This window comes from Solanum dulcamara, chromosome 6 (assembly GCF_947179165.1).
Source record: "Solanum dulcamara chromosome 6, daSolDulc1.2, whole genome shotgun sequence".
Lineage (NCBI taxonomy): Eukaryota > Viridiplantae > Streptophyta > Magnoliopsida > Solanales > Solanaceae > Solanum > Solanum dulcamara.
This window is the reverse complement of record NC_077242.1, coordinates 8,721,147-8,748,614: the sequence shown is the minus strand read 5'-3', so window position 1 is coordinate 8,748,614 and position 27,468 is coordinate 8,721,147. Positions and strand designations below refer to the sequence as shown.

At 33.2% G+C, this 27,468-nt stretch overlaps 1 protein-coding gene and 1 non-coding gene across 2 annotated transcripts; both read right to left on the bottom strand.

Annotated features, from left to right (window-relative positions):
- Window positions 1-21,347: 21,347 nt before the first annotated feature.
- TRNAT-UGU (transfer RNA threonine (anticodon UGU)) lies at window positions 21,348-21,419 on the bottom strand. Its single transcript has one exon. It is a non-coding gene; the product is annotated as a tRNA-Thr (tRNA).
- Window positions 21,420-21,864: 445 nt separating this feature from the next.
- On the bottom strand, window positions 21,865-25,392 carry LOC129892672 (uncharacterized). Its single transcript, XM_055968257.1, has 6 exons — window positions 25,356-25,392; window positions 24,890-25,009; window positions 24,386-24,499; window positions 24,116-24,334; window positions 22,832-23,323; window positions 21,865-22,732 (listed from the first exon to the last, which is right to left on the bottom strand). The coding sequence occupies exons 1-6, from the start codon at window positions 25,390-25,392 to the stop codon at window positions 22,572-22,574; spliced, it is 1,143 nt and encodes a 380-aa protein (XP_055824232.1). The 3' UTR covers window positions 21,865-22,571.
- Between the last annotated feature and the right edge of the window lie 2,076 nt (window positions 25,393-27,468).

Below are 27,468 nucleotides of genomic sequence, written 5' to 3'. Positions count from 1 at the left end.
GATGGAGTAGACGAAGATGCTACTCTCTGGAGTCGAGCAATAACCTCTATGGGTAGATGGTAGGCTGATCATCTGAAGTATATCGGATATGTGAAGAAGAAAAAATGTCGCGTGGTCTACGGAACTGACTATGGTAAACTAAAGGATCCATAGTCCCGAAAGACACAACATGAATATGTGTAGGACTAGCTTGGCGGCGCTGCATCTTCGACGCTGAAGAAATATGTCTTGGGATATCTTCAGGATCAACAAGTCTCCTAGACTTCTTTGTACTCCTACTAGAATGGCTAACCCCAAGATGATCGGGATCTATCACCATCACCAGATGACATTTGTATGTAAAGTAACAATATAATATATAAAAAACGTAAATTAAATAATTTACTAGTTATAATCTACCACGTTATTCCTCCTCGCTTATTTTATTTTCGTCATCTTTCCATTCCTCCTCCTCAATTGTTTCATATTCATTGTCATTCCATTCCTCTTTCTCAAATGATTCATATTCCTCGTTTACTTCTTTCTCAACATTTGGTATTATAAGTTCATCATCGAAAACCTCTTCGAGTATGTGTTGAGGATGTTCTTGTGTGGTTTCCAACTCAACATCAACTTGTTGTTGAACAAATGCAGCATCATTTTGGTATGCCACATTTAATACATTCTCAATTTCAATTCTTCTCACAAGCTTTGTAGTAATAACAACCCACCAATCAGCCTTATCTCTACGCAGTGGATATGGAGCGTAATAGACTTGCTTAGCATTTTGAGAAATGATAAAAGGATCATAACTTTCGTATTGTCTGGTGTAGTTAACTTTAATTATATTATGTTGTTGTTCCACCCTTGTGCCTCTGTGTGATGGGTCAAACCACTTACACCGAAACAATACTATTTTTTAGGCCAACCTGAATATCTCAATTTAATAATCTCTTGAATGACACCATAATATTCTACAGTTTGTCCATTACCGTCGACATCACTTTGAACGCACACACCACTATCATTGATTTTCTTGTGCATAGAAACTTCTTCAGTTTGAAACTTAAAACCATTCACACAATATTTATTCATTGTATGAATATGAAATTCAGGCCCGAGTGCGATTTTCTCACAAATGGTGAATGTTCGACATTTTAGTATTCATCATAAACCTACAAATTGATTTCAAAATAATACAATTTACTATAAAATGAAAACATTATACCTATTGATTTAATATAAACTTTCACATTTACATAATCCTTTAGCCATTTGGAAAACGTCGTACATATGGCTTCATTGCTCCATGTCCTTACGAACTAGTTGATATTGATATATACAATTTTAATAGTTAGTAATCACTTATTACTATGTAATTTGATAATATAATTTAACACTTACTTAAGATATGGCTGAATTTCTGGATAATTAGGTAGAATATGGGTCACAGTTGATTGTCTTTCCATAGTAGTGAAGTCTCGTCTTTCACGCCGTTTAGATCCTCGATCACTTTGATTAAAAATTGAAATCGGTGGAAATATTGGATCACTATCACCTTTATCATTGCGATTAGGCCTATTTCTCCTACAAGGAACTTTATCCCCAAAGTAATAGGAATAAAAGTCACCAGTTTCTCTCGCAATATGAGCTTGAACAATTGATTTTTCGATCTTTCCTCTCTGTTTAATTGTTTGTTTGCATCTTCCAATTTTTCTGAATGTATATATCAATATATGTTAACTAATAATTATAGTATATATAAGAAAAATAACTTAATTACTTATATAAGAAAAACATTACCTCTCAAATAGATACATTTACCCTGTTTGAACTGGACCTCCAAGACAGACTTCTTTTACAAGATGAATCGGAAGATGCTCCATCACATCAAAAAACCCACATGGAAAAATCTTCTCCAGTTTTGTAGTAATAACAAAAATATTTTTCTCCATTCTGTCTAAAGTACTTTTCAACAACTTTTGCAGAACATAAATCTCTAAAGAAAAGACTTACCTCTGTGATTGGTTTCCATATCCTGTCAGGTAGATGGCTAAAAGTGATAGAAATCAAAATTTTCATAAATACATGACAATCATGGCTTTTCATACCTATCAACTTTCCTTCATTCAGATCTGCCCGCTTACCCAAATTCGAAGCATATCCCTCTAGTATTCCCAAATTTTTAATCCACTCACATATGTCACGTTTCTCATCTAATGTGAATGAATAACTGGCTTTAGGCTTGATAATTTTACCATTTTATAGTTCTTGCAACCATAATTCCTTTCTCCTAAAGTATTTCTTTAAGTCCATTCTAGCTCTTGTGTTGTCTTTTGTCTTGCCCTTAACATCTAACACTGTGTTAAACAAATTGTCAAAATATTTTTTCTCAATGTGTACCACATTAAGATTATGTCATAGGAAATTATCCTTCCAATACGGAAACTCCCAGAATATGCTATGTTTGTTCCAATTATGTTTAACACCATATCCAGGAAGTCTAGATGGTGGAGTTTTTGTAACTTTAGGCAATTGAGAAACTCTCTCTCAAATTTGATATCCTGTCAATGATGGAGGTAGAGGGTCATTTTCAATCCTATTTTTTAATGCATGTTTCATCTTTCTAAACTCATGGTTTATTGGCAAGAACTAACGATGACAATTAAATCGTGATTTATTTCTGCCATGCTTTAAGTTCAATGCCTTACTATTTTTATGCAATGAGGACAAGCAAACTTTTCAGCAGTCATCCAACCAGACAACATCCCGTATGCAGGAAAATCATTAATAGTCCACATTAAAGCATCCCGTATAATAATTAAGTTCAAGTTCTACTTAATTCAAATTATAATTAATTCAAGTTATAATTAAGTTCATATTCTAATTAATTCAAGTTATCATTAATTTCATGTTCTAATTCATTCAAGTTATAATTAATTTCAATTTCTAATTAATTCAACTTATAATTAAGTTCATATTCTAATTAATTCAAGTTATAATTAATTCAAGTAAAAATTAAGTTTCAAACCTCATGACATTAAAGTTGAAGTTCTAAATTAAAATACCCTAAAATTCAAGTATATAAGTTATTCAAATTAGCTATAAAGTCTGAAGGGTTCAAAATTTATACAAACCTAAAAAATTTCTAAGTTTAACTTCAAAAGCCCTAAAATTCAACTTCATGACTTTAAATATCTAACTCTACTTAGCTTAATTAATTCTAAAGTCTAAAGATTTCAAAAATTATACAAACCTAAAGTTCAAAATTAATATCTAAGTTATTCTAATTATAAGTTCTAAATTAAAGTCCTATAATTCAAGTATCCAATTTCCAATATTTTTCTAAGTTTTAAACTTCAAAATTTCTTATATTCAAGTATCTAAATTATTCTAAAGTTCAACATTAACTTAATTAGTTCAAAAGGAAGCTTAACTTCAACAAGATTTCTAAAGTTAACAAAAAACTCAACTTCAAAATTCTAATTAAGTTCAACTTCTAAATTTAAATATCCTAAAATTCAAGTATCTAAATTATTCTAATTATAAGTTCTAAAGTCCTAAAACTCAAGCCTCTAATTGAGTTCCAATATTTTTCTCTAAGTTTCAAACTTCAAAACTTCCTAAGTTACAATCCAATATACAAACAAATTACATGGAATAAACTAATTAAGTAACTACTAAATCACAAATTACTATCCAATTTACAATCTAATACAAAAATCTCAAATCTAACTTAAAGCTTAAAATCAAAATTATAACTAGATTCACTAATTTTACAATCCAATATACAAATAAACTATAGCAAACTAAATGGCATAAACTAATTAACTAACCAACATCACAAATTACTAAAATATTTACAATCTAATTCAACAACCCAAATCTAACTTAAGCCCTTAAATCAAAACTATAATTACATTCACTAATTTCACAATTCAATATACAAATGAACTACAACAAACTAAATGTAATCAACTAATTAACTAACTACCAAATGACAAATAAATAAAATTGAATTTTTTTATAAGGTTTAAGCCCTAACCTCTAAGATGAATAATACTTCTAAAACAGCAGCGGCGGCGGCGCAGTGGAGGAGGCAGGGGATAGCGACGAGGGTGGGGGCGGTGGGAGGCGGGGCAGAGATGGAAAGTGGTGGCTTTGTAGAGAGAAGGGAATGAGATGAGAGAATTTAGAGAGAGGGGAAAAAGAAAAACAACGTTCTATTTCAGATATATTTTAATAAAAGCGACGGACAACGTCTCTAAGTCCGTCTCTTTTTTAAAAATATTTGACCGCCCTTTTGATCAAAAAGAGACGGACAAAGCGACTCAGTCCTTCGCTATTTTAAATTTTTTGACCAAATATTTTGACCAATAGCGACGGACTTAGAGACCCTGTCCGTCGCTAAGTTAAAAAAAATATTAATAAATACTTGTGATGGATGGAGTCGTAATATTTAATTTATAAATAATTATTTTTAATAAAATATATAAAATATTTATATAAAAATAATATTTATTTTTAGCAGAAAAACCATCAAAATACGCGACAGACTAGTCGTCACTATCCGTCGCTCCTAGTAATAAAAAATAATAATAAATAAAAATAACGAACAACGTCATTTTATCCGTCATATTTTATTTGCGACGCCGTCCGTCGCTTTTTATTTTGTCACTTTTTAGACTCTTTTTAGTAGTGTCTGTTGAAACGATGGGAGAGATGCAATGCGATTGTACTATCCTGGATGATGAATGTTGTTTTGAAGGAACAGATGATAGGCATTGCATATGCATCTGATTCTCGAAGAGTTTGGAAAAATTTGAAGGTGAAATTTGACAAGAAAAACAGTGTAAGAACCTTTCATTTGCATAAGGAGATAACTTTTCTTACTCACGAAAGCAACACTGTATCAGTTTACTTCTCAAAACTCAGTGACTTTTGGGATGAGTTTGATGCCTTAGTACCTCCTCCAATATGTGCTTATGAAACCTCTAAAATATGTACTGAACATATTCAAAAACACAAAGTTTTTCAATTCCTCATAGGTTGAATGACTCGTATTCCAGAGCTAAGAGTCAAATTCTCATAATGAAACCATTGCCTAGCTTGAATCAGATTTGTTCCTTGATTATGCAAGAAGAAAATCAGAGATCTCTATCAACTGTGATGAACGAATTGGAAGTGAATAAACCTATTGCAATGATGTCCAATAAATCAAGTTCAAACTATAAGCCTAAGAGAGCATATCTATATTGTGACTACTGTAGAAGAACAGGACATACTAGACCTTATTGTAGGAAATTGCTTGGGCATTCCAATGATAGAGGCTTCCAGAATAATAGGGGATATCCACATGACAGAGGTGACTCTCAGCATGATCGAAGGAGGCATCAACATGATAGAACACCACATGATCACAGGGCAAAAGGGAAGTATCGACCAAGAACTACAGCAAATTGCACTACTTAGGATGCAGGAAAACAATCCTCTTCACAGTTGGCTCCAATCTTCTCACCAGAGTAATATTATCAGATGATTAAAAGAGGTCAGGATACTGAAGTTACAGCAAACATAACCACAGTCAACACTACCAGTACTTGTAACACTACTGATACTACTTCAGGTATTGTATTGTCACTTTTATCTAGATTAAAGAAAACACAGTGGGTTATTGATACAAGAGCTTCTAATCATATGGACTCTAGGTTAAAACTGTTAAGTCACTCAAAACAATTGATTAAAATTGGGAAAATTCATATGCCAAATGTTAAAAAATCTGATATCACTCACATAGGATTTGTAAGTATAATGGAAGATCAACAGATTAATAATGTACTCTATGTCCCAAACTTCAAGTTTAATCTACTCTGAGTGTCTAAGATTACTAATGAACTGAATTGTATGGCAGAATTTTATTCTGAATTCTGTGTCTTTCAGGACCTTTGCAATGGCAAAGTGTTGGGGATTGGTAGAGAATCTGAAGGTCTGTATCTGTTTGAGGCTGAATCTAAGTCACCACAATGCACTCTTCAAGCTACTAATAAAGATGAAGTTGATGCAAAGCCACTACAACCTATAGTTGCCAATAAAGTGTCACATCCTACCTCCTCAGCTGTAGTTAAGGAATCCATTACACTAAGAATCTAGCATAAGAGACTTGGACACATGCCCATTACTGCAATAAAGAAAATGGACAGATTTATGCATAGTGTGGTATATAGTTCTTGTGGTTTATGTCCTGTATGTCCTCTAGCTAGACAAACTAAACTTTCGTTTCCAGTCAGTAGTACTTGTTCAAATGCTATATTTGATCTATTACATGCTGATGTCTGGGGTCCATATAAAGTTTCAACTGTTGATGGAAAGAGGTTTTTTCTCACTCTTGTAAATGATTTCTCAAGGATGTCCTGGTTGTTCTTAATGAATTCCAAAGATGAGACTGTTTGTCTATTGAAAAATTTCTTCTCTAAAATTCATACTCTATACAATTCTACTATCAAAGTTTTTAGATATGACTATGGCTCAGAGTTTATTAATAAGCAGTTGCAGAATTTTTTGCCACTCAAGACACTACACATCAGACTACATGTGTATATACCCCTCAGCAAAATGGGATGGTTGAGAGAAGGCATAGATATATTATAGAAGTAGCTAGGGCCTTGAGATTTGAGACAGCTATTCCTATTACTTTTTGGGGTGATTGTGTTCTTACTGTTGTTCACATCATAAATAAGTTACCTTATCCTGTTCATGGAGGCAAATCTCTTTTGAGTTATTTTTCAAACAAGCCCCCACTCTAGATCAGCTTAGAGTGTTTGATTGTTTAGCTTATGCATTCAATGTTAAAAGGAGAGATAAGTTAGCATCCAGGGCCTTTCCTAATGTGTTCTTGGGATATTCATCTACTAAGAGGGATATAAACTACTTGATCTACATTCTAAGATGATTCTGTACAGCAGGGATGTTGTATTTCATAAGTCTATTTTCCCCTTTAAACAACTCAAGAGTAATAATGATTCTATTTTTCCTATTATGGAGTTCACTAAAAAAGTGCTAGTTGATGTACTAGAAACTCTTGTTGCTTGTCCTATTCCACCATCTGAGCCTTCCCATGTTATGTCTACTCCTCTTCCATAAAATGTAGAGCCTATGGTAGTTGAGCCACCACCACCTATTGTTCCTTTGAGACAGTCCCAAAGAGCTAGGACTACTCCAAGATGGTTTACTGATTATGTTGCTAATAATTGTGCCTTTCCTATGTCCAACATTCTATGTTATGACTCTTTAAACTCTGACTATGCTAGTTGCCTAGCAGCTCACATTGTTGAGATAGAACCTCAATCTTACCATGAGGCTGCCAAGGATGATAAATGGGTTCTGGCTATGCAATAAGAGATTACATCTCTTGAAGAAAATGGAATTTGGGATATAGTTGATTTGCCTCCTTGTAAAGCTGTTATTGGTTGCAAATGGGTATTTAAAATCAAGTACAAAGCTGATGGTACCATTGAGAGATTCAAGGCCAAATTAGTAGCTAAGGGGTTTAACCAAAAGAAGGGTTTGGATTATAAAGAGACCTTCTCACCAGTTGTCAAAATGGTAACTGTGAGATTAGTCCTTGTTGTTGCTGCTTCTAAGCATTGGCACATCTACCAGATGGATGTGTATAATATTTTTTACAAGGTAATTTATTTGAGAAAGTGTATATGCACTACTTTATCTGGTTTTAGTTTATCACCAGGCTCTCTCCAGCAGGTTTGGAAACTCAAGAAGTCTCTTTATGGGCTGAAACAAGCCTCTAGACAGTGAAACTTGAAGCTCGTTTCTGCTTTCCTAGACTTAGGCTTTGTTCAGAGTCATTTTGACTATTCTTTGTTTACTCATCATGTTGGTTCTAATGTTATTGTCATCCTAGTCTATATGGATGATTTACTCATCACTGGATTTAATCCTAATCTTCTATAGTCCATTAGACTTAGCCTTCAACACAAGTTTAAAATGAAGGATTTTGGCTATTTAATGTTTTTTCTTGGTCTTGAATTGCTAGAAATACATCTAGTATTTTGATGCCCTTGAACTGATTGCAGATTCAGGGCAAAGGGGAGTTAAGACTACTTCCACACCCATAGATTTCAACCAAAGACTTACATCCTATGATTTTGATATGGCCACAGGAAGTACTATTGATGACAAGTTGCTAGATGATACATGTGGTACCAAAGGCTGGTAGGAAGACTGTTGTATCTTACAATGACAAGGCCAGACAGTGCCTATGTTGTGCAAACACTTAGTCAATTCATGCATAAGCCTAAAAAGTCTCATATGTCTGCTGCTATCAGGATTGTTAGATACATCAAGTAGGCACCTGGTCTTGAATTATTTATGTCCTCTATCAACTCTCAGCACCTATTTGTAGGGCTGTTTATCAGGCGGATTGGATGGATTATTATGCTTAATAGTTTGACTTAACGGTTATCGACTTTTAAAAGTACTAATCCACTAGCCAACCTATAAGATATCAGTTGGTTCGATATCAGATTAGCAATTATTGGATGGTTATCGGGCGGTGTATTGGTGGTAACATGTAAGATACGATATATAAGTTCCTGTATTTCAATCAACAACCCACAAATAAGCTACGATATGGATAATCAATTTTATACATATAGTTTAATAACTCTAAAATCAGTGAAGCACATACCAAAATTAACAGAAATAATCAAAGCAGATTCAAAGCCGATTTAGACATAAAGTGAGGATTTAGCATATTAACATAAAGAATCAGTGAATCAAAGATCTGAAACCTCAAAGAAATTCATGCTTTAGCCAAAATTCACAACAAGAGTAAACATGAATCAAAAGAACATATTAGAAAATCAATAGATAGAAATGACTAAGAGGACCAAGAAGGCTGGAATCGTTGGAAAGTATGGTACCTGTTATGGTGTCAGTCTGCGTAAGCAGATTAAGAAGATGGAGGTTAGCCAATACAACAAGTACTTTTGTGAGTTTTATGGAAAGTATGCAGTAAAGCAGAAAGCAGTGGGAATTTGGGGTTGCAAAGATTGCAGCAAAGTCAAAGCCAGTGAGGAGTACAATCCCAAGACTGAGGGAGAAGACTAAGAGTTAGAGCAATCGTCCTCTTCTGGCGGTTGTAGCTTATTATTTGTCTACTTATTTCGATAAATTTTTCAATTTTGAGAGAGAAGAGAATGAGAGAATAGAGATGAGAGTATGAGACAGAGGCAGCAGCTAGCAAGTGCAAGTGTGCAACTGGCAACTTATTTAGATTTAGGTAAAATTAGGGTCTTGTACTCTAAATGGGCTCGGCCTATTTAATTAAATGGGCTTGGCCTATTTAACTAAATGGACTTGTTCTATTGAGGCTTATTTTTAGGTTTACAAATTATAATTATCATACATATTTTATATGTTTAGGGATAAAAATATAATAAATTCTTAACGGGTTAACGGTTTACCCAATAACCAAATTTAGTAATCCATCCCCCACATCGATAAGCAGTTAATTATAAAATATAAATCCATTCCCCACCCGCTAATCCGATAACGCAATACCAATAAGTCAATTTTGCGGTTGGGTTATCGGTAGCGGTCGATTTTGAATAGCCCTACCTATTTGCATATTGTGACTCAAATTAGGCCACAAGTCCACAAACTAGAAAGTCAATAACAGGTTACATGGTCAAGTTTGGTACCTCACTGATATCATGGAAATCAAAGAAGCAAGAGACAATATTCAGAAGTTCAGTAGAAGTTGAATTTAGAAGCATGACTTCAACAGTGGCTGAGTTATCCTAACTCACAAGCCTGTTCAAGGAACTTGGAGTTCCAGTTATAGAACCAATAGACATGTTTTGTGATAGCAAGGCTGCCATTCAAATAGCAGCCACTCCTATCTTTCATGAACGAACCAAACACATTGATATAGATTGACATTTTGTAAGAGAAAAAAATACAACAAAGGCTGATCAAAACACATTACATTGGTACTAAAGAACAACATGCTGATTTGTTTACTAAAGGGCTAGGCAAGGCTCAACATTATCATTTGCTTGACAAGCTTGGAATGAAGAATACCTTCCAACCATTCAGCTTGAGGGGGAGTATTGAGCACAGTGATGTGGCAGTTAGTTAGGGAGGTGTAACTAACTTATGCAGAGTTAGTTAGAATAGGTTGTTACAACTATGTTAAGTAGGTTGGTGATGAGTTAGTTGTAGTGTGAATTGTAGGTGTATATAATGTCAAGTATCTCATTGTAATTGAGTAACAAAAAATTCTCTGAAAATAAAAATTCTCTTTCTCTATTCTCTTTCTCCAGCTTAGACGTTTGATCTTAGCTGTGTTGTAGCTCTAAATCCATGGCATGAATCCATGGTTGCTAAAGTTTATAATCACTTTTTGAATATAATATATTTAATATTTTGGAAAAAGACTATATTTAATAATAAGAGTAAATTAAAAATTAAGTATAAATTATCTTTTAGTTTTCTAAATTAGACAAATAAAAATAGACATGTTATTTTAGTGTATAATACAAGTAAAAGTGAACGGATTAAATATTTTCTTTGATTCATTTTATTTATTGTGCTTATTAAAAACAATCGGTCCAAAGTAGTTGTTATTTTAAAGATCAAGATATTATAATTAATTATTACCTTACTCAATAGTATGGAGAATTTTTATTTTATATTTTAGCCTAAACGGCGAAAGGATTTTATTTAATTTAAAGAATTATCCATACAAAAAGGAATTGATATATATGTCACAATTTCAGTAACATCTTTATCGAATGTGTTTGTTACAAAAAAAAAAAAAGGAAATGCATGAAAAAACATAAGGTTGATTTTCATCCATCTTTGAATCCTTTGATTTCCTTGGGTGGACTGCTAGAGTATCAGCTATCCTATTTAGCCTCCCTCGTAATATGCTTCAGTCATTGGCTTTCCATCTATAGCAGTAGTGACCAGCAATTAGTATAATAAAAAAAATAGTATTAAATTAAAATAAAATAATTTAGTTAAATTCCCTTTTAGTTTATATTTTTTTAGGAGACGTGAAAGGGAGAAAAAAAAAAGACCAGTAAAATAGATGGGAGGAGTAAAATAAGAAAGAAAAAAGAACTTCAATATTAATTGTCATTGGCCAAGCAAAGTAGTACTAAAGTCAACAATAATCCATAGCTACACTTGTTGTACTTGAAGAGAATGATGTTTTTCGTGGTACGTACATCCCGTGATTAGTGTAATTATCACAATTTGGGGTTGGGGGTTTTGTGTGGAGGGTTTGCGGAGGTGGGTCAGCGATGGAGTCAAAATTTGTATTAAGACTTGTAAAAATATTAAAAAGTAAATACAAAAAAAAGCTAATAAAATAAATTTTTCTCAAAGAAAAAAATGGGTGGAGTTAAAAAGTACTATAGTATTATGTTGCTAGCAAAGGTAGAATACTCAACCTTAAGCAAATTTTACAATCCTTTAACCATTGCACTAAAATTTTAATTTATGTCAAAAGGTGTCAATACTTATACATATATTTATTAAACCAAAATTGATCTATATTGTAATTTTTCGACAAAGTGATGTCGCTTGACACTCTTCAAATAAAGGTAGTTCCTTCCCTAGGTAGGAGACGATAACTTAGATACTTTACTTGTCTCAAATTATCTTTTTATAATTTTTAAAAATACACTTATTATTCGTAATTGTTTAATCAAGAAAGATTGTTTCTTAAAATATAAATGACTATGAAATAGTCAACAACTATTCCTAATTACTTACTCCTATTATTTCAATTTGTTTGACTCGATTCAAAGTACAAAGATCAAACTAACTTATGTTCTGTTTGAATTTAAATATAGAATCTTCAATTTTTTTTTAAAAAAATTGAAATATTTAAAAACTATATAAAAAATATTATATCACACGTACATTATCAATTCAAAATTATTAGAAAAATTATGAGAAAAAAATATTCATTAACTGTCCAAATAGGAGTAGTAACGAAGATAGAGCAAATTAAAACAAAAAAAATGCAAGGATAATTTGAGACAGGAGTAGTAATTACTTTTGCGTTTCCCACTAATGACACACGAAATGAAACCATCATTATTGACTAATGTAATAATGCACGTCACAACTTGTCTGCCGCTCATTAAATATTTCGTTCACTGAATTTAGTCTGAACATGTTCACTTTTAACTAAAACATGTTTTTAAATATTGTACTAATTCCAGGAACTTTAATTATTATTTTTCTTAACAACAGAAGGATTTTATTTAATAATAGGAAAGTTCCATACAAGTATACAAGAGTTTTTAGTTGCAATAGCATCTTTTTCGAGTGTATTTTTAATAAAAGAAGGATATGCGTCAAAAATATATAATTGGTTGTTAACTAAATGAGGATTCTTAGTTCCAACCAGGAATTTTAATTTTGCTTCTTAACTTAATTTAATTTAATATTTCTTCAATCTCATACTAGATGAACACTTTTTGTTTTATATAGTGATTAAGAAATTATTAATAAATTGATCAATTTTATTATTTTGCTTTTTATTTATATCAATGCACATAAAAATAAGTTAGAAAATATATATAAAGTATATGAATAACTAGTATTAGAAATAGTTCATATTTAAAGATCATATTAATTGTAGAAATAAAATAAATAAAAAATTAATCAATTTTATCTTGATATAATAAGTAATCAAATGATATAAAGTAAAACAGAGGGAATACTCGTAAGGCCGTGACAGAAGCTTGGTAATATTAAGGAATATTTTTCAACCAAAATTAACTAAAAAAAATAATTCTCCCACTAAATAAGAGTAGATAATAATTAATAAAGACAATTTTTATGGTTGGAACTTTTCATATTTGGACTGTTTCTATAGGACAAAAAAATTCTAACTAACTCTTGAATAAATTATAATTTCGAAGAGAAGAACAAAATCTTGATCAAATATGGCATCTATGGTATATATGATTTTAAAATACTTTGTTTTACTTTTTCAAAAAGGATTGAAGGGAAACATAAGAAATTAAATGGCCTAGACTCAATCATCGGCCGTCCGCCGGCTCTAATGATTGGAATAATATTGTACTATATAACAATATATACTATTTCATATGTATCATAATTGATCATTTTTTCTACACGCATATTAAGAAATCATAAATAAAAAAGTAATTTTACTAATTCACCTTTTAAAAAATTTATTGGAAATTTTACAAACAAATGTGAATACTTTCAAAAAGCATTAATTAAAAAGGTAATATAGAAAAAATCCAATTAATACTTTCTTGATTTAGTAATATGGATAACTAATATGAGACAATTATTTTTAGAAAAATGATCAACTAACATGAGACGGAGGAAGTATCTAGTAATATAATTTTATAAATGATTCGTCCGAAGAGGGCAGCTTGAATGCAAACCTTATTTCTATTTTTGTAGAGTAAAAAGATTATTTTCGATAAACTTTCAACTCAAAATAATTGTAATAAGAAAAAATAAAAAAATGATCGCAAATAGTGGAATAATATTATATACTCTCTCCGTTCAATAATAGTTACACACTATTGACTTGACACACACTTTAAGTAATAATAGAGATAATATTATTATATTATCCTATTAAAATTGGATATTTATATTTAATACATTGAAGAAGTAAAGATGAGTATGGATAATAATTCATTAATGAAGTCTAACCCATATTTTACAAGTCAAGATATTATTGTTTATATTTTGTTTCTTACTGTTAGTTTACTCTTTCTACTTAATTTCTAGAAGTGGCAAGTGAAAACTAGTAATTATTTGTCACGTTTTCCAATTTGCATTTTTTCATGATTGAATCTACCTCAAGATGTTACCAAGTAAGACCAACACAAAAAAGTTGAGCCATTTCACAACTGGAGGAAAATAATTAACAATTATTATACACACATTAAAGAATATACACACGGATTAATTATAACTTATATTGCTACTCTTCAAAAAATGTTGCACTATTCATGTCAGATAGTCCAAATTCGACATTTTGGCGCCTTCTATTTTTTTAAGAATTCCGAGCAACATAAATTATAACTTGACTTTCGAATGACAACTTAATTGAATAGCAAGATGAGAATGAACCAAAACTGAAATGTTACAATAGCTAGTAACAGTTGCATGAATCTTGAAAATTTTGAGTACCTTCACTTTACCATGCAAAGTTAAATTGGATGTAAAGTTCAAACTTCCAGCCTCAATATCTTTCATAAAATAAGGACTTTTTACCAATTTGTCCCCAGTAATATTAGCATAATTACTTCTTGTAGTTAACTCTCCCTTAGATGGAACAGTTCCATGTTCAATTACTATTTCACCTACTGAATTGTTACCATGGTAAATAAGAGAAGCTATCGAGTCCTCAAATTTGAAGCTACCATGATTTGGATTCTTTATCGTGATTATCAACTGTAATGTCACGTTTAGGCTTAATCGCGAGAGAATTTGGGATTCAATCTCATGTAGAGAAATAGGGTGGAGATTGATTTGAGGTTTTTTGGGCCTGAGAACAGTATAGAACAAAGTGATAGAGACAATTATAAGAATAATTGACAAAAGTAGAGTAACACCACAACAAATCTTGAAAATTCTCCTTGAATTTTTGTGTCCTGCTTCTTTCATTTTTGAGCTGAAGGTCTATTGGAAACAATCTCTCTATCTTTTTAAAGTAGGGGTAAGATTTGTGTACACTCTTTTTTAGAGTTTTAGGTGTCACAAATATTTTGTGATGAACTTACTTGGAGAAAATTGGTATTAATACAAGGGGAGTTTGATCTTTATTTTGATTTTCACATTGAAAAAGTTGTTAAATTAAACCATTTGATGTGCAGTTTCAAATATAGACTTATCTTTTGTTAATTAGTGTGTAATTACTAAAATCAAAATTAAGTTCATCGCGTTGGTCGTTGGACTAGGACATCTTTTCTGGCATTCTGCTGGTTAATGCTGACCATATTGTTGTGCTGATTTAATTAGGGCAAACAAATTAACACAAATCACATTAGTCTAGGAGCAAATTACTTCTCTCCATGTGGGTTACAATCTTACCAAAATTTGGACTTCAGATAGATTTTTTTGACGAGTCCAAATACATGAGATCAAAATTAGGTGTAATTTATTCCAGATTCGCTGTATCCAAGTGAATTCACATGTATCTGACTCTCTCGTTCACCTCTCTCCTCTCTCGCTTGCCTCTCTTCCTATGTATCTGTATTTCATAATGTATCTTAGTATCCCAAACGCATGTATCTAGTGTGATTCACATGTATCTGGATACATAGACTACCTCGCTCGCCTCCTTATTTCAATGTATCTGATAGCAAAAATACATATATCTACGTGTATCTTAATTGAAATATGATATGAAAATATTAAATAATGAGATAATATATAATTATTTTAAATTATAAAAAAATAGTAAATATAATAGGAGTATTTGTGTAATTAGGTAGTTTTTCCATTTAATTAGAACATTTAACAACAACCTCAAGGAGTTTCTGGGCCTAATTTCAGCCTCATTAGCCCACAAGTAGTCAAGCCCATATCACTAAAAATGACATGAAAGAAAGTAATGGAGGCAAATTTGGGGGCAACAAAGATATCATTCCTACCGGCACCAGATAATGTGAAAGGCATTTTCTTTTGATGCAAAATGTCAGTTGTCAGTCCAATAAAATAATCTTTTTAGCTCAATTTTTAAATTTACCTGACATGGCCACGCAGCCTCTGCGTCTTCTTCTGCATCTTTTTCTTCCTTCTTCTTCATCTTCTGCTGCTTCATCCTTGTTTTTCATCTTCTTCTTCTCCTTCAAAATTTGACGTACCGCAAATATGAATCGTTTCGAGGCAAATTCTATATCAAACGATTTAAAGCATTGAGAGTATTTCATATTTAAAATTTGAGACTGTTTAGAGGAGATTTTGAGTCGATCGGAATTGAATAGTCAGTGTATACTTCATATATAGTTAAACTATATTCATCTTTTTTAGTATATCATAATATATAGTCACTGTATAGCTCATGTATAAATAAATTATAGAAAAAAACTATAGAATATAACAAACATCAATATATATTTAATATAAATGGTTATAGTTTACTTTTTTGATAATATATGAATACAATTAAATATTAAATAGTAAAATTAATTATAAACAAATAATCATTTTTTTAACTGTACACGTAATTAAATAAATATTTAATAGCAAAATAATTAATGCACGCCCCTAATCAATTATGTCAGACACAAATTCTTTTAAATTTGTTTTTTTTATAGATAGTACAATATTTATATATATATAGATACTTTACTTTATTTGTATTATGTGACATCTGGATACAAATATATTTGAATACACTTTGGGATAATCACAATGTGCTATGTTATATCTTGTTTTTGGAGTTGTCCAATATATCAATTTTTGTTTAACAACAAAGGTATTTATATGTATATGATATAGGTGTATCCATAAGGCTAATGTATTTAAATTTGTTGGATTGTTCAATATATCAAATTGTGTTTAACAAAAGAGATATTCACATGTATATGATATAGGTGTATTCATAAGGTTAATGTATTTTAAATTATTGTGTTCATATGCTAGGCTAACACAATTTATCTTATTTGATATATTAATACGTTAAGTTCTATATGTACCCTTGATATATTAATACTTTAAGGGCCCGTTTGATTGTTGGTTAGAATTATGCAGGTATTAGTAATACATGTATTAGTTATACAGGTATTAATAATGCAGGGCTTAGTTATGCAAGTATTAGTAATACATGGTTTAATTATGTAAGGTTTAGTTATAGCTTATAAAAATAAAATACTATTAATTATTTCAAATATTCTATTTTATATAATGTAAATATTCTATCAATATGTTGCATATATTATTTATACACTTTTAACATACCAAATATATAAATTATGTATAAATTCACGTCCTAAACAAAATATAATACATGCTAATTAAATATATGGAATATATTTAATAATATTAGTGCTAATATATGATTAGCATATGTGCCGTCAAAATATATACAATCCAATTTGTAATATTAATAAAAATATTTACATTTGGAGTTCAAACGGAAAGGAATAGAAATTTGTCTGTATATAAAAAAAATAGCTAGGAAAACATAATAGTTATGTAAAATTCTCAATTGAAAAAGATTTAAAAATAAACGAATTGGGGTAAATATGCAATTTATTATTTTAATATATATATAACAATAACTTATTCGACCTTTTACCCCGCATAACTTATACATAAATTCCCTCATAATTTATGTAGGTATTAATTATGTAGGATTACAAAAAAACGCAATCAAACATAGTAAAACTAATACAATTTCTACCAAACATAGTAAAACTAATATAACTTTTTATAAATGAATAAGATTTATCTTATATAGTAATCAAACAGCTCCTAAGCTATATAAATACTTGTATTAATTTGAAATCAAAGTATTCATATGCTTGTATATTTGAATACAATTGGATACTATTTTGTGTTATGTTTTCTTTTTTCTTCTTTTGGGTTGTCCAATGTATCAAATTTTTGTTTAATATCAGAGGTATTTATATGTACATTGTATTTGTTGTTGTATTCTTAAGGATAATGTATTTAAATTGTCGCGTTGTATGCTAACATGATATTCTACTCTGTTTGATAAATTAATACATAAAGTTTTTATAGTAGGTTACATCCTTGATATTTTAATCCGATATGCCACATTTTAATAAGAACAACCGAGACAATAAAAGAAGAGATGTATTCTAAATTTTTCGTTAATCTGTTTAGATTCCAATCGGATATGCCTTCAATAGGTAAATGGTAGTTGTTAATTTAATAATGTGATGTTGAGAGTTCTAGGGACATAAATAAAGGGTTGTTAGATATAGTAACAGATTTTACCTTATTTAGTGCATTATATTTATGTCTGTATTACTATATAAATTTAAAAAATAACATATTTATACAAATATATAGCGAGTTATAGAGATAAACTATAGTCATTCTTGGTAAATAACATACTTATAGTTATTCAAATTTAATAACCCTATTACTATAGCTATTTATGTAAGTTGCTCTAAATTATACTTCAACTTTTTGAGTATGTCATAATGTATAGCCAATGTATATTTTATATGACATTGGGGTATGTCATGACCCAAAATGGGCCATGAGTGGCACCCACACTTAACCTCCTGTGTGAGAGAACCAACGATACAAACCCCAACTAATAACAATAACGCGGAAGCTCAAATAAATATTTTCCCCCCCAAAATCTGAAAGTCATCACATGAAGGACATATAAATTCTAAAACTAAGTCTCGAATTATCAAACACCAAATAAATAAATAACATAACGTATCCGAAAACTAAGGACACCATGTCATGACAAGAGATTCCATCGCCAGCTAGAAGGATAGCTCATCCTGAAATCTTATGAACTGGAGACTGACTAGAGCTGAGGTCGAGTCGAAGTCGGTGTAACACTCGCTGCACCCCACAAAATAAAACAAAGAAAGATACAAGTAGGGGTCAGTACAAGACAACATGTACTGAGTAGGTATCATCGGCCGACTCAAAATAGAAATCAATATACATAAAATAATAGTGGGAAATCAACAACAACACTTAACAGGTGGCAATCAATGAACAATTACATAACCAGTCAACAATATCAAGATCACACGTGAGGACTCAAGCCTCCACATCACACTCTTTTGAAATATGAGTTTTTGGAGATTGGGTAGTATTAAGAAGTTTTAATTTATTTCTCTTTAATATTACCGTGCCGGAACGTGACACCCGATCCAAATATACCGTGTCGGAATGTGACACCCGATCCAAATATATCGTGTCGGAACGTGACACCAAATCCAAATATACCGTGTCGGAACGTGACACCCGATCCAAATATATCGTGTCGGAACGTGACACCAAATCCAAATATACCGTGTCGGAACGTGACACCCGATCCAAATATATCGTGTCGGAACGTGACACCAAATCCAAATATACCGTGTCGGAACGTGACACCCGATCCAAATATAATTAATTTATCATTCTTTATGATTACATTTCACTTCATTAACAATATTTCATCAAGCCTTCTTTATTCAAGGCACCATTATTTTTGATAGGACAAATTCAAGATTATGGATTTCATGGCCTCGAGATTTTAGACCAATCACAACAACATATCAAGCATCCAAACCACAACAATTAAATGCGTAGTAAACTTCACACATTACTCAATGAATGTCAATCACTATTAAGAGTCTATCCATGATATAGAATAAAACCATAACCTACCTTAATCGAAGAACCAAAATCAAGCAAGCTAATTCACCAATGAGTTCCCTTTCCTCAATGCCTCACGTTTCCAATCTATCAAGTATACAAAATTCGTAAGTACACGATTCGTAGACACCAATATTATATATCTATTTAACCTAAACCCAACAACTCACCCAAATCTAAAATCAAGTTTCCAAGTCTTGATGCATATTAATAATCAAACCTTACATTTTCTAAATTTTCATGCCTAGGGTTAAGTCTTAATTTCTCCAAGTAACATAAATCTAATAATATTTATATAATATAATACATTTAGTATTTAATTATCTATCTCAATATATCAAAACTTGAATCATAATACCATAACCATAAGGAAATCTCCCAATCCGAACTAAATCACGCCGCCAGTGACCTTTGATATTGAAGTCAACATGCAGGTTGCTTACATTAAAAAACAATATCACAACTAACATCCCCAGTGATTGGTTCCCCTTTCCTTTAGAAATTATATACTAATAGTAATGATATGACCCTTCCATTCAATACGTACATGTACTAACTAAAGCAAAATCAGTTTAAATTTTTACCTTTTCATGTTTCGACGCTGCAGGTGAGGTTCTCGCCATTCTCCTTTTTTCTAATTAATTAGATATTAAAAATTACAATCCCACTAACTGATTTTAATAAATATGGAATAAGTGTTATAAGATATTAAATATATTACCACTTTAGCCCATTAATTAATTAAGTTATCTAAATTTACTCCTCAATTAAATAATCATAGTTATCAAATAGTCCAAAATACCCAATTAAGAATTTACGGGATGAATCTTTTATGAAATAAAAAGCCCTAGTACTCAAAACGACTTAATGGATCGTTACAGGGTAGAAGACTTGTACATAGTCTCGTTATTCTTTCCTATTCGTAGGCGCAATAGCGCATTACAATTTCGTGTGCTCTGATTTCTGTTGTTATTTATTACTTTCTATACTTTGATTACTCTATTTTATCTGTGATGCTTTCGTTATTTGTTTTTCCCATATCGTTTTTAATTTTTTAGCCTTATCTAACATCTTTTTATACTTTTATTGAGCCGAGAGTCTCCAGAAAACAGCCGTCCTACCTTGGTAGGAGTAAGGTCTGCGTACACCCCACGTTGTGGGATTTCACTGGATTGTTATTGTTGTATTGTTGTTGTTGTTGATTATTTTTTATGCAAATAAAAATATAACTATATTTGTTATAAATTAATTACTTTATTATATAAATTTGAAACCGATCCTTTTCTTTTCCCCATTTTACTCACTTCATTTTATTTTACTTTTTAAAAATTGATTGGGAAAGTTTAAAAAGTAAAGAATACCTTTAAAAATAGGCTTAAGGTACCAAATGTCTTCTATTTTTATGATATTAGACATATTATATGACATGAGAAATTAAATGTATAACTTACCTAAATTACATAGTATAAAGGACTAATTATCATTTTTCTCTATTTTTTTCAATTTACAGAAATTATTTAAAAATATGGTAATCCGAATACATTAATTAGGATTTTATGTATTAGCAGTTAACATTTAAAGCATGATACATTGAACATAGAGATAATTTATGAATCAAAATTAATGTATCCGGATTATTGAATTAATATAACCGGATGGAAAGAAGGATTTTTTGAAATTTTTTGAAATGGATGGGAGTAATAAAAAATATGGTAAATAAAGGAGTGTATTAAGATAATTTTTTCAAATTAAATAGGTGTCACATTTTTTCTACCGAGCAGATAAAAAGTAAATAGGACAAACAAACGAAATTGAAAAAATATATATTTTTCTACCGAGCAGATAAAAAGTAAATAATACAAACAAAAGAAATTGAAAAAATATTTTTTTTTCTACCGAGCAGATAAAAAGTAAATAAGACAAACAAACGAAATTGAAAAAATATGTTTTTTTCTACGGAATACAAGACAAAATGCCCCCATGCAGGATCGAACTGCAGACCTTCAGTTTACAAGACTGACGCTCTACCACTGAGCTATAGGGGCTCGTTTGATCCGACGTGACCCTAATACATAAATAAACATATTTTTGTGTTAGCATATCTTAAGTTGCATTGTCGGGGGTATGAAGAAGAAAAATATTTAAGGATATAAATTAAATGCTATTTTTTACTATTATATTTTTAATTATTTTCAAATTAGGTATCTAAAAATATAAAATAGTTAAAAACTTCATTAAATGAAGAGTAAACATGAAAAAAAAATTCAATAATTTTTTTGAACTCTGAATAACATACTTATTTTGAATTATGAAAAAAATCAAACAATTTACTTAATATGAACCAGAGAGAGTATTATCTTTTTTTTTTTTTTTTTTTTTTATGGGAACAGACCCTACACGAGGCTCCCACCTCTCGTGCACAGTCAGGGGTTAAGCAACACCCCCAAGCCTTAACATAAATAATCAAAATAAAAATACAAGGAGGGGGACATAAACCTTACCTCCGATCTTATGGTGGTTCATAAGTCGGCTAACCTATTAAGGTCGGCTAACTCATCCCCGATACAAAAAGAGACTAACTATAACTAGAAAGCAGTAAACCTGTGAGAGGACTCCTCCCGGTACAATTCAACTATGAAAGCATAAATGAGGGAGACTCTCCCCTTCCATGAGAAAAAGGAAAAGTAACCTACACTAGTCCTATTCCAACTATGCTACGTACCAGACATAGCTACATTGAAGAAGAACAAGTATACGAAACTTCTATCTCGCATGGGATGGGAAATTCTTTTCATCTTTGCTCTTTTTAGTCTTGTCGTACCAAGAAAATCCAGGTGAAATATGCCTTTGTATCAGTATCATGATTACCAGCTAAGGAGGCTGAAAGGATAGGAAATATATGGAACTATAGTAGCCAACAGCCTTTGATTTGTTGTGGAAGAAAGTGTAGCTGTGCACCTGCACAGACAGACAAAACCAGCAACATGCACAAGCAACCAAGTCTGGAGGTTGCTGTACGTGGGTGTGTTGGTTTTGGCCTCTGTTGTTACTGATGCTGTTGAACTTCATCTTTCAATTCTGCACTTTCAGCTTCAGCTCTGTGGTTGAGTTGTTGTTTGGTGTGTGGCTGAGTAGTTGTTTGGTTTTGTGTTTCCACAGTATGTATATGGAGTTGATGGAGGTGTATCATTCTACAGCTACTCATGATATTGTTGTTGGTTCTTGGATGTTGTCTCTGAGGGTGTTGGAGTTCCTTCTGGGTTCCACTGTTGCCTGTATCTCCAACAACCATTAGCTTGTATTTGTTCCTTGTCTGCTTCAAGTTGGTGTAGCTGTTGCAGCTGTTGATGGAATGCATCTGATATGTATGGATAGGTGATCCATGCTTTAGTATCCAGTTGTTTACAATTATGAGGATCTGCACCTGCACAGACAAACAACAACAAAAACAACAAACCCAAGGCTGCCAATCTGCAGGTTCTGATGGCTGCAGTCTCCCTAGGCTGCTTGTTGGTCTTTGTTATGAGGTGGTTAGACTTCTTGGAGTACCTGTACAGAAAAACAAAACAAACAAACTTGTATATGTTTCTTGTCTGCTGCAGGTGGATGGAGTTGTTGCTGGGGTGACTGCTCTTGGGGCTCAATGCAGCTTCAAGGAGGAAGCTGCAGCTGGGGTACCTGCATAAATCAAAACGACTGCACCTCACAACCAAGGGGATCTGCAGGCTGCTGTACCCATGTTCCTTGTGTGCTGCCAGTTGGTAGAGTGTTTGCTGTGGTGTGTTGATGTTAGAGAGTGTGGATGTCCCTAAGAAAAAACAATCAGCCAAAGACAAACAGCCAAACAAACACAAAAACCAGAAGGAAGTTGCATTTCTGCATAGTCCTTGTGGAGGCCTCTTAGTAATTGTTTTGGTATTTGTTTTGGTAGTTGTAGTTGTGATGTGTTCTATGTAGGTGTTGGGAAGACATGTTGATGAGTCCATCCTGACATCTGCATCTACACAACAAACAAGAACCAGCAAGAAAGGAGCTAAGGTTAATAGAAAAGATCTCAAACAAGTGTGCATCTTCTTGTTGCTTCCTTTGTGATTAGGTTGCTTGTTGGTGTCAGTTACACAAGAATGGATGTCCTTTGTTGTGATCAGGTTCAAATTCTTGGAGTACCTACACAGACAATCAAAACCAACAAACCACACAACCCAAGAAATCTGCATGCTACTGTAACCAATAGTAGTACTATTAGGTTGTATTTGTTCCTTGTCTGCTGCAGGTTGGTGGAGTTGTTGCTGGGGTGTGTTGATAATAGAGAGTGTGGTTGACCAGCTGAGTGTGTTGCTCCATAGAAGCCCCAGGACATTGCATCCCTCATAGCAGTTCCAAAGAGGGCCTGCATAAGTGGACAAAGGCCATGTCCAAAAAGATGGAGAAGAACAAGGCCAAATACTGGATTGGATGTTATGGGATTGTGTCTGTGAATTCCTGGTGATCAACTCCAATTTCTGATGGAATAGCTCCCCAGTTTTTGATGTCCCTAAGCAAAAACTAACAGCCAAATACAAACAACCAAACAACCACAAAATCCAGAAGGAAGTTGCTGCTCTGCACAGTCCTTGTGTAGGACTCTTAGTGATGGCTGCAGGTTCCCTAGGCTGCTTGTTGGTCTTTGTTTTGAGGTGGTTAGACTTCTTGGAATAGCTCTCCAATTTCTGATGGAATAGCTCTCCAGTTGTTGATGTACCTGCAGCTACACAACAACCAGGAGCCAGCAGGACAGGGGTTGCACAATGGGCTGCTGCAAGTGTTGAGCTTTTAGAGAGTTCATGGATGGAGTGGAGAAACTGCTGAAGGTTTGTGTGCAGCTCCAATTTTGTGTTGGAGCATGCTTCACAGAACAGAGGATCCTCTCTTGTGATCTGGTTCAAGTTGCTTGTGTGTGGCTCCCCATTAGTTATTGCACCTAAACAAAAACAAACAAAGGAATACATACAACCAAACAAGTACCAAAAACAATAGGGGGCTCCATTTCTGCACACTCCTTTTGTTTCAGTCATGGAGAGTCCTGTAGCAGTGTTGTCCTCCATGTATTTATTGTTAGAGCATGCTGGTGTATATCTCCAACAACCTGCAATTACACAGCAAATAACCAAAGACAAGCAAGGACCTGTACAGGTTAATAGAAGAGAAAGGATCTCAAAGAGAGTTTTGGAGCCTGTTAGCATTTTCCATGTCGCTCGACTAACGTCTCCTCTTATCCGTTTGAGCTGGAACTTTCTGAAGTTTGCATATATATTCTCTCCTTTATCCATGCAAAGTTTGAAGGCTTGTTTCCCAAGATGGAGCTTCAATTTAGCAAAATTCTTCCTTTTTAATTTTAAGACAGCTGATTGTTTCAAGCTCGCTCGCCTAACGTTTCTAATTGTCCGTTTCGGCTGAAATTTCTTGGTCCTTGTCAAAAAAACATAAGCTACAATCCTGCAAATTTTGGGAGCCTTTGGACAGGCCCACATGATACCCCTCACCCTGCACCTGCTGCCCTGCTGAGGCTTAGAGGCTGCAGGGGGTTTGGAGGATGTATTTGTGCTCTTCTCTATGTATTTGTTGTTGAAGAGTGCTGCTATATCACTCCAAACACCTGCAGTAATACAACAAACAAACCCAAACAAGACATAATATACACAGACTAGCAATAGAGATAGGACCTCATTAAGAGCCTTGGAGACTGTTATCATTTTCCAAGTCGCTCGACTAACGTTTCTAATTCTCCGTTTGAGCTGAAACTTTATGAAGGTAGTATATATATCCTCTCCTTTAGTCCTGCAAAATGTGAAGGCTTGTTTCCCAAGTTGGAGGATCCAAATTACTAAAGACCCTCTCTTTATGCTTAAGGCAGCTGAATGTTTCCATGTCGCTCGCCTAACGCCTCCGATTATTCGTTTGGGCTGAAACTTTTTGGGACTTGTCAAAATATTATATTCTACCATCCTGCAAAGATTGGGGGCCATTGGACAGGTCCATATGTTACTCCTCACCCTGCACCTGCTGCCCTGCTGAAGCTTAGAGGTTACAGGGTGTTTGGAAGTTGTTTTTGTGCTCTTGTCTATGTATTTGTTGTTGAGGAATGCTAATATATTACTCCATACACATGCAATAATACAGCAAACAAGCCCAAACAAAACATAATATACACAGACTAGCAATAAAGAAGGGACCTCAGTAAGAGCTTTGGAGAGTGTTATCATTTTCCAAGTCGCTCGACTAACGTCTCCAATTATCCATTTGAGTTGAAACTTTATGGAGTTAGCATATATATCCTCTCCTTCAGTCCTGCAAAGTTTGAAGACTTTTTTCCCAAGTTGGAGGGTCCAAATTACTAAAGACCCTCTCTTTAGGCTTAAGGCAGCTGAATGTTTCCATGTCGCTCGCCTAACGCCTCCAATTATCCGTTTGGGCTGAAACTTCTTGGGACTTGTCAAAATAATATATTCTAACATCCTGCAAAGTTTGGGGGGCATTGGACAAGTCCACATGCTACTCCACACCCTGCACCTGCTGCCCTGTACCATCCTGCTAAATCCTAAATCTATTGGTAAGGAGATTATCCTATAAGAGCAGTAAATTAGGGAGACTCTCCCTTTTTCAATGGACCTAATTATCATTATTAATATCAGTTAATAACTCAATGTATGAAGAAGTTCCTTCAATGTGGTTGATTGATCTTCTTCATCTTGGTTCTCCTGAAGCTAGCCATGCCAGCTTTGTCCATTTTGTAATGTCCCTTGGTCTCTCTTGGAAGCTGCTGAAAGCTGTAGTAGTGTTGTGTATAGCTTTTCATGTGGCTTTCCTTTGAGAGTGAATCTGCAGTGTAATTAGCTTCCCTAAAGATATGACTGAACTGGAAATTCTCCAGTTTGCTAACCAATACCTGCAATTCAGTAGTATAAGCAACAATGTTCCATGGAGGTTTAGCCTCTTGTTTGAGCCACTTGATTAGAAGTTCAGAATCCACTTCAAGGGCTACCCTGCTGTATCCATGTTGTAGGCACCACTGAATACCAATAATTGCTGCCTGCACTTCAGCTTGGTTATTAGAACCACAACCTAGTGGAGATGCAAAAGCATATATTAACACTCCATTATGGTCCCTTAGAATGCCCCCTGCCCCTATCTTCCCTGGATTGTTAAGGGCACTCCCATCTGTGTTTAGTTTGATCATTGTAGGCTGTGGTTTAGTCCAGCATACTTTGGTTATTCTCAATTCATGTTGGCTTTTTTCAACCATGGTAACCAAATCTGCCCAATTACTTGGCAAATCAATATATGGATACACAGTGGAGATAAGCATATATAGATCTTTGGATATTGAGAATATTACTCTAGTTGCATTAGACTTCTTGCCCCCATACTTGCAGGCACATCTATTCTTCCATAGATTCCAACACACAAAAATGGGGGTGGCCTGCATTACTAACTTATGTAGCTCATTGTTAGTTTTGATTAGCCACCACCTCATCAATAGGTTTTTTAGATGAATGTTGCTGTGTTGCAGACCCCAGTACCCTGAGAAGTGCTTCCATATGTGTTGTGCAAAGTAACCTGATACAAAGATATGCTCTATATCATCAAGACCTGCTCTATAACAACAGGAGCATGCTGCAGGAGCATGTCCAAATGCTACTATTCTGTCATTTGTGGGGAGTTTAAGTCTGAAAGCTCTCCAAAGCAGAAAAGAGGCCTTGAAAGGAATACTATTGTGCCATATGTTGCTGTTAGTGGTTGATCTTGTCTTTTTCTTCCTTACCAACTCCCAGGCTGATGAACAAGTGAAATTACCATGAGAGTTAGGCTTCCAGTAAGCTTGATCCTGCATATTTGGATTGTAGCTGATGGGAGTGCTGAGAATTCTGTGCACCAGCTGAGGGGGTGCATGTTTTCTTACTTTCTCTTCATTCCATCCTCCATTTTCCATGAATTCTGATACAATAGAGTTATTCAATCTGGGGAGACTTTCATTGTGGTAAGCTAAGGGACCTACCCCTAGCCAATCATCCCACCAAAAGCTGCTTGTTCCAGACTTAATCCACCACTGTATAT